General features: G+C 44.5%; 1 protein-coding gene across 2 annotated transcripts in view; it reads left to right on the top strand.

Annotated features, from left to right (window-relative positions):
* Positions 1-4,817: 4,817 nt before the first annotated feature.
* The window catches only part of CACNB4 (calcium voltage-gated channel auxiliary subunit beta 4), a 236,566-nt gene continuing 227,359 nt past the window's right edge, over positions 4,818-14,024 (top strand). Inside the window, exons 1-2 of one of the 2 annotated variants that reach the window (XM_036074678.2) lie at positions 4,818-4,902; positions 5,450-5,533. In XM_036074678.2, the coding sequence (XP_035930571.1) occupies positions 4,843-4,902; positions 5,450-5,533 (144 nt within the window). In that variant the 5' untranslated portion in view covers positions 4,818-4,842. Of the gene's footprint in view, positions 4,903-5,056; positions 5,220-5,449; positions 5,534-14,024 lie in introns of those variants that run through there. The other variant, XM_036074682.2, reaches the window with a different exon arrangement.

Here is a 14,024-nt window from a genome sequence, read left to right as displayed (position 1 = left end):
GCTGAGCAGGAGCCCGATGAGGGGCTCAATCCCAGGACCCTGGGATCATAACCTGAGCCAAAGGCAGACACCTAATGACTGAGCAACCCAGGTGCCCCTATAATCAATTTTAGAACATTTTATTCACCTACAAAAGAAGGCTTGGACTTTTTTTTCCTTTTTTTTAACTTAAAATTTTTTTCTTTCTTTTTCACCCAAGTTTCTATTTCAATTCTAGTTAGTTAATGTATAGTATAATATTGGCTTCAGGAGTAGAATTCAGTGATTCATCACTTACATACCACACCCAGTGCTCATCCCAAGTGCCCTCCTTAATACCCATTACCCATCTAGCCTATCCCCAACCCACCTCCCTCCAGCAACCCTCAGTTTGAAGAAGCCCTGTACCTTTAGTTACCACCTTGATAACTCCCAGCCTAATCTATTTTTAGTCTCTAAAGATATCCCTGTTCTGGACATGGCATAGAAGTGGAATCATACAATATATAACCTTTTGTGATTGATTTCTTTCACTTAGCGTAATATTTTCAAGGCTCACCCATGTTGTAGCATGTATCAATACTTCATTCCTTTTTATTGCAGAACAATATTCCACTGATAGATATACCACATTTTTTTTTATCCATTCATCAGTTGGTGCACATTTGGGTTGCTTCCAGTTTTGGCTATTATGAATAATGCCGAACATTCTTGTACAAGTTTTTGCATGGACATATTCTTTGATTTGTCTTAGCTATATACCTGGGAGTGGACTTGCTGCATCATATGGTAACTCTGTGTTTTACTTTTTTTTTTTTTTATTTTTTTTTTATTTTTTTTAAAGATTTTATTTATTTATTTGAGACAGAATGAGAGAGAGAGAGAGCACATGAGAGGGGGGAGGGTCAGAGGGAGAAGCAGACTCCCCGCCAAGCAGGGAGCCCGATGTGGGACTCGATCCAGGGACTCCAGGATCATGACCTGAGCCGAAGACAGTCGCTTAACCAACTGAGCCACCCAGGCGCCCTGTGTTTTACTTTTTGAGAACTGTCAAAAGTGTTTTCCACAGTGGCTGTACTGTTTTATAATCCCATCAACAGTGTATTACAGTTTCAATTTCTTCGTATCTTTGCCAACACTTGTTTTTGATTATAACTATCCTAGTGGATGTAAAGTGGTATCTTGTGGTTTTGATTTGCATTCCTCTGATGACTAATGATGTCAAGCATTGTTTCATGTGCTTATCAGTCATTTGGATATCTTTTTTGGAGAAATGTTTATTCAGACTCTTTACCCATTTTTAATTAATTAATTAATTAATTAGAGAGAGTGCCCAAGGGTGCGGGTAGGGGTGGGGTGGGGTAGGGGCAGAGGGAGAGGAAGAGAATCTTTTTTTAAAAAGATTTATTTATTTATTTGAGAGGGAGCGGTGGGGGGGGGGCTGAGGAGCAGAGGGGAAGGGAGAGAGGGAATCCCCAGTGGACTCCCAGCTGAGTGTAGAGGCCCATGCATGGCTTGATCCCACTACCCCAAGATCATGACCTGAGCCAAAATCAAGAATCAGACGCTTAAATGACTAAGCCACCCGGGTGCCCCTCTTTGTCCATTTTTAAAATAGGATTTTTATTACTGAGTTGTAAGATTTCCTTATATATATGTTATAGATAGGAGTCCTTTATCTGATATATGCTTTGCAAACATTTTCTCCCGTTCTGTGGGTTGTCTTCACTCTCTTGATAGTGCCCTTTGAAGTACAAAAATTTTTAATTTTGGTGAAGTCCAATTTATTTTTTTCTTTTGTTGCTTGTACTTTTGGAGTCATATCTAAGAATCCACTGCCAAATCTGAGTCATGAAGACTTACCCTTATGTTTCCTTCCAATAGTTTTACATTTTTACCTCTTTCATATAGATCTTTGGTCCATTTTGAGTTAATTTTTGTATGTGGTATGAAGTAAGGGTCCAACGTCATTCTTTCATGCCTGGTGCTGGGGGCAGGGACAATGGTGCACCTATCTTTGTGTGACACCCCCCCCCCCCCTTTAGGAGCTGAGTGCTTGGTAGGGAGGGGCAGCATGCCAGGTCTCCAGGCTTGCCTCTGCATGAGCAGCCAGGGCCCCAGTATTCTCAGCGGCTCTGTGCCAAAGGTAGAGCCTCCATCCCACAAGTGGGGGCTGGGCCAAAGAAGGGAGCCCACTTCTCTCTGCTGTATTTGATGGGAATTTAACCTCAGCAACAAGGATGTGAGGGCAGGATGATAAATGCTGATGTCCTGTCCCTCCAAGGAAGAGAACCCTCCCACTGGAGCTGATGGGAGAGGAAATGCTGTGTTCCAGGGTGCACCAGTGTGGAATGGAGTTTCTCTCTTGCTGAGCTGGATGGAAGCAGGGAAGGAGGGAGCAGGTCTTGGTTCATATACCACAGACTCTAACTTTTCTTTCTGAATTTTCTTGAATAAATGTTTATTTGTTGTGTACCCTTAGGACCATTCCAGAGATTTAAATTAAAGAAAAATGACAATTTTTACCAGTTTTGCTGTAGGGTAGATGCAGAGAGCTCCTCACTGTCATGCTGCTGTAGATTCTTTTTTCATAATTTAAAGTCAGTGACTATGGGCAGTGGAAAGCCAGAAAACTCAAATTTTGGTGCCCACATAATAACTCATTCTATATATATATATATATAGATAGATAGATATTTTATCTATATATATAGATACATATTTTTATATACATAGATAAAATATCAGCTATTAAATGGCTCAGAACTAAAGATGGACTGAGTCGATGGTAACTAAAGCAAGGAGTTCTGCATTGGCAGACATACCACTACCCATAAACTTTAGGAAATATCTACTATATGTAAGGTATACAAATACAAGATAAAAAGCTAAACATCTATTTTGGAAATTAGGCAATTTTCATAAAAAGACAACTAATAAACCAAGGCAGTCTACAGTAAATGCCCAGGGAGTAAGTACTCCAGTTTTTCATAGGCATGAGAAACTCTCCAGGACTGGAGTGATCAGGGAGGGTTTCTGTGTAGGAAGTCTGGGCTGGGGTAGGTTTGGAGTGTGGCTGGGGTAGGTTTGGAGGAAAATGTAGGATTCCGCTGGGTGGGTGGGCTGGAGGTAGGACACATTCCAAGGCAGAACTGCTGAAGTGGGATTGTATTTGGTCTGCTTGAGCAATAATGAGTAGACCTGACTGCTTGCTGGAAGGTCTGTACGAAGAGATTAAGCAAGAAATGAAGTGGTGACCAGAAAAGCAGGGGGGAGAAGTGGAGCTTGGTTGTTGAACCCTGTCTTGCAGGCTGCTGAGAGCAATGAGTGCTTTTTCAAGAAAAATGACTTTGGCAGAGATTTTAGGAAAATGACTTTGCCTGTAGTGTGTAGTTGGAATGAAGTGTGTGTGTGTGTATGTGTGTGTGTGTGTGTGCGCGCGCGCGCGCGCGCGTGCCCCTATGCGCCCATGCAGAGCCCCAAAGCAAGGAGACTAGTTAGACTGTACAAAGAAATGAAGGTCTGGATTAAGTGAAGAAGGCGGGAATGGAAAGGAAGTGTTTGGTGGGTGCTAAGATAGAATCAGGACCTCAATAAGCAGCCAATAGTTAAAACAAACATGGCAGTTTCCATCAAAAATAATACTAGAATGTGATGTGACAAGGGCTGATTTAGCAGTTTGAGATACTACGTATATTTTATTGATGGGTTTCTCATGCAGTAACTATAGATGAACGGGTCTCTTTATTTTTGAATTCTCATATATTTTTCTTCCCCCTTCTTAATACTTCAAATTCCTCTTCTCCACAGTTTGCACTTAATTTGATTTCAAATTAATCTCTTGTATGTGCAGGAGGAAACCAAGGGTTGCAACAATGGCACGGATTGTGTATGGTTTCAAGGATGAGTTTCCTCGCTTGAAATCAGCTATCCGCGTAGAAATGGGAGGCACGTGGCCAAGTCTTGCTTTTTGGCAGGTCGAACATGACCTTCAAAACTCCTTAGGACACGCTGATCTCCTGCGAGGCTGAATCAGACTCAGGTTGGCAGGGTCTCCCGCGGTCACCTGCATGTGTATGGCTCGGGGTTGTGAAGCTATAGTTGACAAAACAATAACAAAAACACGGACAAAAAACAATCCACAAAGCCCCATGCCTTACCACAGTGGGCTGATGAGTGAAGTCGCGGAGGGAAGGTTCTTGTTCTTGCCCTTTTAAAATTCCAGTGTACCAAACACACACGCGCTCGAGCACACACAAACACACACACACACACACACACACACACACTTCTTGCCCTGTTAAAATTCCAGTGTACCAAACACACACGCGCTCGAGCACACGCACACACACACGCGCGCGCCCGGTCGGCTCTTCCCACTCCCTGCCACATTGCACCGGCGTCCCTCCCCAAGTCCTGATTCATGAACCGTGCCACCTTTGTCTCATTTGAAACTGTGCAGACTATTTTAATCCTCCCACCCCCATCCCAGATTTCCCCCCTCCCTTCATTCTCTGGAAAACTCTGATGTAAGGCGCTCGCTAGGTGGGGGGAGCGCTTCTCCCCACCGGCTCGGGTAGGCGAGATCCCCAGAAGCCCCCTCCGCGGGACCTCCGTCTGCGGGGGCCGCTGCCCGGGACCCCGCTGCAGGCGCGGGGGAAGCGCCTAGGTCCCTTTAAGGTGTCGCGCTCTCCGAAGTGCGGGCAGGCAGCCGGGAGCCGGCGCGGGTCCCGCAGCCCGCTGGAGAAGTCCTGCCGCCCTCCCCTCCTCCCGCTCGCGAGCCTCCGGGTGCCTGCCCGCCCTCCGCCCACCGCCCACCGCCCACCGCGCACCGCGCACCGACCCGCCATGCGGCCGTGAACCATGTCCGCCTCTTACGCCAAAAACGGGCGGGCCGACGCGCCGCACTCCCCCACCTCTCAGGTACCACCCCCTCCTCCTCCCGCCCCCCTCCCCGCTCCCCCCCGCCCCGGCGGCCCGAGCGCGCCCCGCCTTCCTGCCGGCCACGCGGGGCCCCCAGTCCTGGGAGTCGGCCGCCCCGCGCTCCCACCCTTCCTCCGCGTCCGTCTCTCCTCCAGCTCCTCCTCTGTCTCCTCCTCCCCTTCCTCCTCCTCCTCCTCCACCTCCTCCTCCTCCTCACCTCGTCGGTCTCAGCGCTCCCGCTCTGGAGCCCGCAGCCTTCCCCAGCCGATGCCGGGCACTCGGACCCCGCACCCCGAGAGTCTTTGTTAATGGATGTGGTGGGTGCTCGCGGGCTGTTCTTCCCGGGCATCTTTTCAGCCGTCGAGGCTTGTGGTGGGTGGGTGGGTGGGGGTAGAGGCTGTATGTGGGGACCGCGGAGGAGACTGGGCTGCGGGCTCTGGGAGACCCCCGGGAGCTGGTCCAGAGGCGGACTCTAGCCCGGGGTGGTCGCCCGGCTCCACGCTTCGGTCCTCACCGGCTTCTCTCTGGCCCCGTGTGTCGAGTCCAGGTGGCCCGAGGCACCACGACCCGGAGGAGCAGGTTGAAAAGATCCGATGGCAGCACCACTTCAACCAGCTTCATCCTCAGACAGGTAGGAGGCGGACTCGGGGAGGCGGCGGGGGGGTGGGGGTGGCGGCGGTGATGGGCAAGCTGGGGAGAAGGCCCGGTGCGGGGCGCGGGGGTCCGAGAGCCGAGCGCTGCCCCCACGAGCCGGAGCGGCGGGTCGCGTCTCTGCGCGCCTCTCTCCGGCCGGGGCCCGGCGCTCTCGCTGCGTCCTTCTTCTGCAGCCCCCTGCGCGCTGTCTTCGCGGCCAGGCGGCTCCGCGCCGCCCTGGAAGTTCGTGCGTGCGGACGCAAGTTGGTGGAGACGTGGCTTAGGGCAGGGATATTGAATTGAAGACTGAAAAGTATTTCTAGTTGCGCTTTCTGTGTGTGGAGAAACGTCTTCAAGTCGTGTACTTGACTTTGAGTAACCAGAGCCCCTGGGGCCCGGCACATGGTTTGATCTGGCTGAGAGTTCGTGGTCTCTGCTGTTTTGCCCTATTTCGAACACTCTTCTCCGTCTAGGTCTTGGGAGAGATCTGCAAGCTCTGGTCAAATGAAAGACACTTCGAACAGAAAGTTTGGTGTCACTTGGGACATATTCTTTGGTTCGCTTAACTAGGGAAGGACTGCCCAGATCTGGTTAAATCAAAATAAGCCAAGGCCGGCACTCAGTCCCGGGGTCTGGGTGGTACTACACTTAGTGTTTGTTTTCTTCGTGGTTGTTTCCTTCTGCGTGGTTCTAGTGAGTGTTCTGTGTGCTAAAGATCGCTGGTTACACTGAATGCTTAGATCTCTTTCACCTTGACATAGGAGATTGGTCCTTAATTTTTGTACTGCCCATGTGCTGTAAATGAAACCATCTCTACATAGGTGCTGGGTGCTAGCGAGATCATGCAAAAGTGAATCACCTTGATCTTTCTTTGGAACAGAAACTGTGGAGGTGTGTGCTTTCCGGGTGATTTGGGAATACTTTGGTCGTCGCCCCAAGACGCTTTTATTCCAGGCTCTGCTGTGGGTTGCTGGAATGACCTTGGGAAGTTCTTTTCCCTCTAGGTCACTCAGAACATTGTGTAATGTGTTTTTAACCAATGATGGCAGCTGCGGTGTGTTTCCTTAGTGATTATCATCAATTTAAACAGATTGTCCACGACAAATGGGTTTTAGATTCAAAATTGGACTCAGACTTCTTCTAAAGGGTTCATAAAACATATTTAGATAATACTTATTATGCAGATATTCATTTTCTGGAAACAAATTATTACTACTACTGTTTAATTCAGTGAACACCAAGCGTTTGCATTATTAAAATAAATATATTTTAGATCCTGAATTCATTCTAAAAGTGCATTCTATCTCCTTTGCAATGCTTGCTTGGGTCATTTGTGTATTTGATAAAGCAAAGACATTCTTCACCTTTAAAAAATTTTTGACTTATGTGACTGAGATCTTGTTGATGTTTATTTTGTAGGTGCCTATTTTTGGTAGTGTTTTTTGTTGCAAATTCTTAGAAATACTAATTATACAGCAGTGTATTCTGTGAACTGTTTGACTAAAACTTTTGAACTCATCTACACTATCACTTCACTAATGCTTTACTCTTCCAGCCACAAACAAAACAATCTATATTTTTCTAATATTCTTATTCTTTCCTCAATTTACTCCAATAAATGATTGAGATTAATCCATTTATAAGTTCTTGTTAAGTGTGTTGCTATGTATTGTCTTAAAAATGTAAAATATTGCATGCTAATAATTTTGGGAGTAATTTAAATGATGCAGATTTTTATTTTTTAAGATTTTATTTATTTGATAGAGAGAGAGAGAGAGAGCACAAGCAGAGGGAGCTGCAGGCAGAGGGAGATGCAGCCTCCTCCCTGAGCAGGGAGCCGGATGTGGGGCTTGGATGTGGGGCTCAATTCTAGGACCCTGGGATCATGACCCGATCCAAAGGCAGACAGTCCAAAGGGAGATGCTTAACCGGCTTAACTGACTGAGCCACCCAGGCACCCCAAACAATGCACATTTTTAGAACAAATATATTTCATTAGTTTTTCTGAAACTGGGATTTGTTGATTTAATAAAATGGTCTAATTTAAATTTAGGAGTTAGGTATAATTGCATTATATACACAATCTTCCTATTTTTTCTGTGCAAAAATAATACATAATTTTTGTGAGCACTTACAGCTCAGTAAGTATCTTACACACGATCTTGTTTAAATGGCATAATATAGACTTCTATAATGGCTACAATAAAAATAACTGAGGGATTTTTGTTTCTTTGACAAGAGATGAAAAGTTATTGCAAATGGAATTTAACAGTATTTTTTGAAGTAAAATTGAAGAGTTTTCACCTGAGTGCCAAAAAAATATTTTTTAAGGAGCACAACAGCTGCTTATGTTATTAGAGCCTCATTATTTGTAGAATGACCAGTGGTTTATTGTTTTTGAATTCTTGATACATTAGAGGGATGGAATTTCTTGGTGATATTTCATAGTCTGTGTGGTGCCTTCACACATGATGAAGATAGTGGGAATGCCAGCAAAATAGTGCTGCTCATTTCTGGTGTCATATTATTTACAAAATTAGGGAGGGAAAGTGTTCCCTCCCACAAAAAAATGGTATGTCAAATCAGATGTGTAAGACAGGGCTGGTGGTGAAGAACAGAGGACAGTTGGCAAACTCACCTAGTAAAACTGTTTATTCTTTAAACTGGTAAAAAGTTTTAGTGTTTGTGTGTGTTGTGTGCCCATGTGAGTTGGCCTGAAAACAAGCAAACTGAGAAAAAGAGCCTGCCTCTGCTCTGTGGACTGCTCACAAAGTCCTTCAGGCATCTTTGACCTTGTTTTGTGGGCTCCTCGATTGCTGGCCTCCATAATCTAGGAGGGATGGAGATTTTGGAATGAATCCAGGGAACAACTAAATGGTTTCTTTGAGGAAAGGTGAGAAGATGAAGTATTTTGCCACTGTAAGAAGAGAGAGCTGGGTGACCCAGTAATGATCTTCAAAGTGTACACAGAGGCATTCTTTGGAAATGTGATGGACTGTTGTCCGTCTTCACTGAGGATGAAACTCAAGAATTGCTACAACAGGAAAGGAATGATGTTTTACAGCAAGACTTTCTTAAGAATGTTGCTGTCATTGGAATGGCTTTGCAAATGAGCCTGTAGAATTTTTTCCTAGGCGATCACTTCTGACAGACATTTGTGAGTGGATTTATTAATGTTTTATTTATTTATTTATTAAAAAAGATTTTATTTATTTGAGAGAGAGAGTGAGCGAGAGAGAGAGAGAGAGAGCGCATGCGTGCACACAAGCAGGGGCAGAGGGAGAAACAGACTCCCCCGCTGAGCAGGGAGCTGGACTCGGGGCTCGATCCCAGAGGACCCTAGGATCCTGACCTGAGCCGAAGGCAGATGCTTAACTGACTGAGCCACCGAGGGGCCCCTATTTATTCATGTTTTAAAACTTTAGGAAACACTTATTAAACATTTGCTGTGTGCCCAGCACTGTGCTAGATACTATAAAAGAGGAATGAAAAGATGAATGAGACAGAGCTCCTGAACCCAAAGGATTTTGTAATCTACTTAAGGAGACATAGGTATATACACATAATATAGTGAAGTGTAGCAAGGAATGAGGGTGTGGGCAAAATGCCTGTGTGCACTGAATATTGAAGTACTCTGGGTGTCATTGCACATAGAGTTTGTGTGATGGAGTCCTCAGGTTACTCCCATTTTTCTCTCCACGGGGGTTCAGAGGGAAAATTTGATCAGAGTATGATTGGTCTGTTGACCTCTCCTTGTTAAGGCTGCCCTTATGAGGACTGCAAGTCTTACAAAGCCTGACCTCTACTAGTTTCCAGCCTCATCTTGAACCATGATCTTTTAGCTTTGGATGTAGATCTTGAACACACCATCTTTCCTTCTGCCATAGGCTCTTTGGATATGCTGAACCTTCTGTGTGGAGGGCTCTTGCTCTCTCTTCTGCCTACTTGTAATCTTCCTTGAGACCTAAGTTTCATCTTTACTTTTTTTTTTAAAGATTTTTTATTTTTAAGTAATCTCTACGCTCAAGGTGGGGCTCGAACTCACAACTCCGAGATCAAGAGTTGCATGCTCCATCAACTGAGCCTGCCAGGCACCCCTAGTCTTCACTTACTTTTCTCATCTCTGTGATGACATCAGTTCCTTAACCACCTACCTCATTCCAGAGTGCATTTTGCCAGTTCTCAATAATTAGATTTCTCTGTTAATATCTGTCCCCTCATCCAGATAATAAGCAGGGACAGGTCTGCATTTGGTCTCCTTTGTATCTTCAGAATTTAGCATAGTAGATGTTTAATAAATATTTATTTGAATGAATGAAGGAATGGATGGATGGAGGACTAGCTTGATATATTTTAGGCATGGGGTTCTGCTCTAATATCAAACTCTGTGTTTAATGGGGAGAAATTGCCTCCTAACAAAACTTCCCCAAATTTAGCAGCTTAAAGCAACAATAATTTTTTTTTTTTAATTTCAGTGTGCTGACCAGTGTGTGGTGTTATCTGGGCACTGGCATGGCTGAAAGATCTAAAATAGCCTTACGCATGTGGTTGGCAGTTGGTGCTGGCTGCTGGCTGAGAACTCGACTAGAGCTTTTGGCAGGGGGCTCAGTCTTCCTCCACCTGGGCTCCCAGCACGGTTGCTTGAACTTCCTTACAGCATGGTGGCTGGGTTCCAAGAAGGGGCATCCCAAGAAGTAAAGCTACAGATTTTGTAAAACCTACTGTTAAAAGCTACATGACATTGCTTCTGTTATAGTCTCTAAATCAAAACGAAGGGCTAATTCAGTTTCAAAGGGAGAGGAAATAGACTCTCTTTTGATGGGGTGTAGCAAGGTCACCTTACAAAAGAACATATTATTATTGCAGCCATCTTTGGAGCCATCTACTTAAGATCACAGAACCTTGGGCTTTTTTTAAGTATGCTAATCAAATGATTGTGATCATAATTCAGTAAACCCACTCTGTATTTAGAGATTGAAAACATATTTAGTTACTAAGTTGATACTATAATAAAACAAGCTGGCAAAAAATTCTTTGGGTTATAATTTGGAGATACATTTCTCCAATAAAATGCAGATTCATCAACAGAAGGTGTATGCTTTGTGCATAGCTCTAAGAATAATCATATGCCTAGAGGCGTGTATATATGCAAAATTCATCCATAAACTTAGAATCACAAAATTTTAGAACAGGAAGACATTGCAGAGGGAAAATACTTCAGTTCCTCATTTTCAGATGAATGAGAAGACCCAAGGACATAAAGCCTGTACCGACATCACATCAAGTAGTAATAGAACTGAGACAGGGGACCTTACCCAGATTCTCCAGTTTTTCCATCACAACACACTTCATCCCTGAAAAATCAGGACAGACATACAAACAGAAATGTGGACACATGAAAGGACATATGGAGCTTATTCCTCTTAGATCCTAGAAATATTCTTTTTTTTTTTTTTTTAAGAGAGAGAGAGAGTGCATAGTAGGGAGGGGCAGATGGAGAAGGAGAGAGAGGATCCCAAGTAGGCTCCACGCTCACTGCAGAGCCTGATGCAGGGCTCAATGTTGTGACCCTGAGATCACAACCCAAGCTGAAATCAAGAGTCTATCCTGTAACTGACAGAGCCAACCAGGCGCCCCTGATCGTGGAAGTATTCTTAACTTACATGGTTACTGTGAAGAACAAAGCAACAACTGAAGAATCTTGAGACTGTAGTTTTTCCCCTAATTTTACCAGGAGATGGAATTTTTGTTTGCGTGGGTTCATGTAAGTTTGTTTGTTTAGTAGTCATTGTATTAGCCAGAGTCTAACCAGGAAACAAAACTACTTGCGATTTTACAACTGAGGGACTTGAATGTAGAGACATGGTTAAACAGGTGATGGGAGAGGTTGGAAGCTAACCTTTTGGGTTAGTGACAGCGGGAAGCCACTGTGACCTCTAGGCTAGCAGGACAAGGAAACTGTTCCTGGAGCCCAAGGGCCAGAGTCACCTGGTAGATGCTGGAGCCCCTGGTGTATTGTTTTGTGGGAGCTAGAAACACAGAGGGCATCACCTCACACTTGTTAGGATGGCTACAATAAAAACACAAAAAATAACAAGTGTTGGCGAGGATGTAGAGAAAAGGGCACCCTGGTGCACTGTTGATGGGAGTGTAAATTGGTGCAGCCACTGTGGAAAACAGCATACAGATTCCTCAAAAAATTAAAAATAGAATTACCATATGATTTAGCAATCCCACTTCTGGGTATTTATTTGAAGAAAATGAAAACACAAACTTGAAAAGATATATGCACCCCATGTTCATTGCAGCCAGTGTTTACAATAGCCAGGGCATGGAAAGAACCTAAGTGTTCATCTATGGATGAGTGCATAAAAAAGTTATGGGGTGTGTGAATATAGAAATATATATGTGTGTGTGTAATTCAGCCATAAAAAGAATGAAATCTTGCTATTTGTGATAACATAGATGGACCTTAAAAGCATTATGCTAAGTGAAATAAATCAAATAATAAGACAAATACTGTATGATCTCACCTGTATGTGGAATCTAAAAAGCCTCCCCAAACCAAAAAACAAAACCTGAGCTTATAGATACAGAGAACAGATTAATGGTTGCCAGAGGCAGGGGTGGGGGAATAGGTGAAATGGGTGAAGGGGTCAAAGGTACAAGCTTTCAGTTATAAAATAAGTAAGTAATGGTGGGTGTAATCTATAGCATGGTGACTATAGTTAATAATATATTGCATATTTGAAAGTTGCTTAGAGAATAGATCTTGAAAGTTCTCATCAAAAGAAAAAAATGTGTAACTACGTATGGTGATGGATGTTAATTAGACTTGTGATCATTTTGCAATATATAGAAATATTGAATCGTTACGTTGTACACCCAAAATGAATATAATGTTCTTTGTCAATTATACCTCAATTAAAAAAAGAGAGAGGGACACACACACACACACAGAGGATACATAGCTTCTACTGAGAGAGAGAGACACACACACTCAGAGGATATATAGCTTCTACTAAAGAAGCCACTTGAGGGCAGAGAATGGGGAGGAATACTCTGCCCCTGTCCCCTCCCAGCCAGCCCTCAGTCTCCTGATGCACCTGCCCTTGGCTGAGCCCAGCTGGAAACCGGCTGACTGGGAGCCTGGGAAGCAGCCTGCAGACCCTTGGCCCTCTTGAGATAGAAAGGAGCACAGAGAAAGGGGAGAATGAATCTGAGGGAAAGGGGACAGGACCAGCACAACCATTACTATATTGTAACTGCATGGAAGACAATAATGATTCTTGTTCATTAACAAAATTAGAAGTTTACTTGCTCTGTAAGTAAACTTCCTGGCTAAGTGGGATAATACAGTTACAGTGAACCTGAGGGAAAAGTTCACACCTATTTCCTGTGTGAATTTTATCTGGAATGCATCTTCCCAAATTGAGACCAAGAAAGAACTCTGCCTCTCGTGGCCAACTGCTTTGTTCTCGCTCTTGGGCTGGAATACATGGAACTGAATTTACCGTGCTCCTCATTGAGAAATCCAGTTCCTGGGCAGCTAACCTGTGAACCAGTCACTTGTGCTTTTCTCCAAGTCCCTGTTCTTGGCACACAGAGTTCCCTAAAGTCTCGTTTTTGTAAAATAAAGAACTATTTATCCTTCAGTTTAGGATGGTGAGTTTTTTTTTTTTTTAATTGAAACTTAGATGAATTTTGATTGAAATTTTAATCTTTCTATAAAGTTATAGGATGCTGTGTGGACACTTAAGCTGAAAAGGACCTTGGTTTTTTTGTGGCTCTCTCTCTTTAATGACTCTGCTGCCTCCCCAGACAGTGTTGTCCTCGGGTATTAAGGAGCAAAGACTGCTTGTTCATTCATCAAGGGAAAAAGCAGGGGTGGGACTAAAGAGAATGTGGTTGAGTCAAACCATGTGGTGTAGTTCATTGTAGAAACCAGTCCCTCTGCTTCTGGTGAGTCTGCTCAGTTGTAGACTACTGAGTTGTAGCTACTGAGAAGTAGCTCAGTTGGGGTAGCTGAGCCCAGCCAATCTAGTTCTGACCCGTCTTTTCTGGCTGATGTTGTAGCATTAGCCAAACTCCTTATCTTCTTCCTAGTTTGGCCATTTCTTGGTCTCATTTCTGCAGCTCAGACTCCGAGAAAGCATCAGCCCTAACCAGGGAGAGCAGGCTTGCAGTTCACTCAGATTCACTGAAGACTCTAGGAAATGTCTGCAGGCATGTGCACAGAGGGGCATGCCGGCCCCATTCTGCTGTCTGGCCTCTGCATGCTTTGTTTTAGGCAACACTTTGGAGCGGAGTGTTTCCTAGAACAGTGCCATCCTCTCTGTTGCTCGCTCTTTGCTGGAGCTTCCTTCCCAGCAGGAGTGTGTGTGCCAAGAATGGGTTACAGGCCTCAGCAACATGGATCCTCTGAGTTTGTCCTTCTGCAGGGTGTGCCTGAGACAGGCCCTGGACGGTTCTCACTCCCTTTGAACCCA

Source organism: Halichoerus grypus, chromosome 4, assembly GCF_964656455.1.
Source record: "Halichoerus grypus chromosome 4, mHalGry1.hap1.1, whole genome shotgun sequence".
In the NCBI taxonomy this organism is placed as follows: Eukaryota; Metazoa; Chordata; class Mammalia; order Carnivora; family Phocidae; genus Halichoerus; species Halichoerus grypus.
This window is presented reverse-complemented; position numbering and strand designations above follow the sequence as displayed.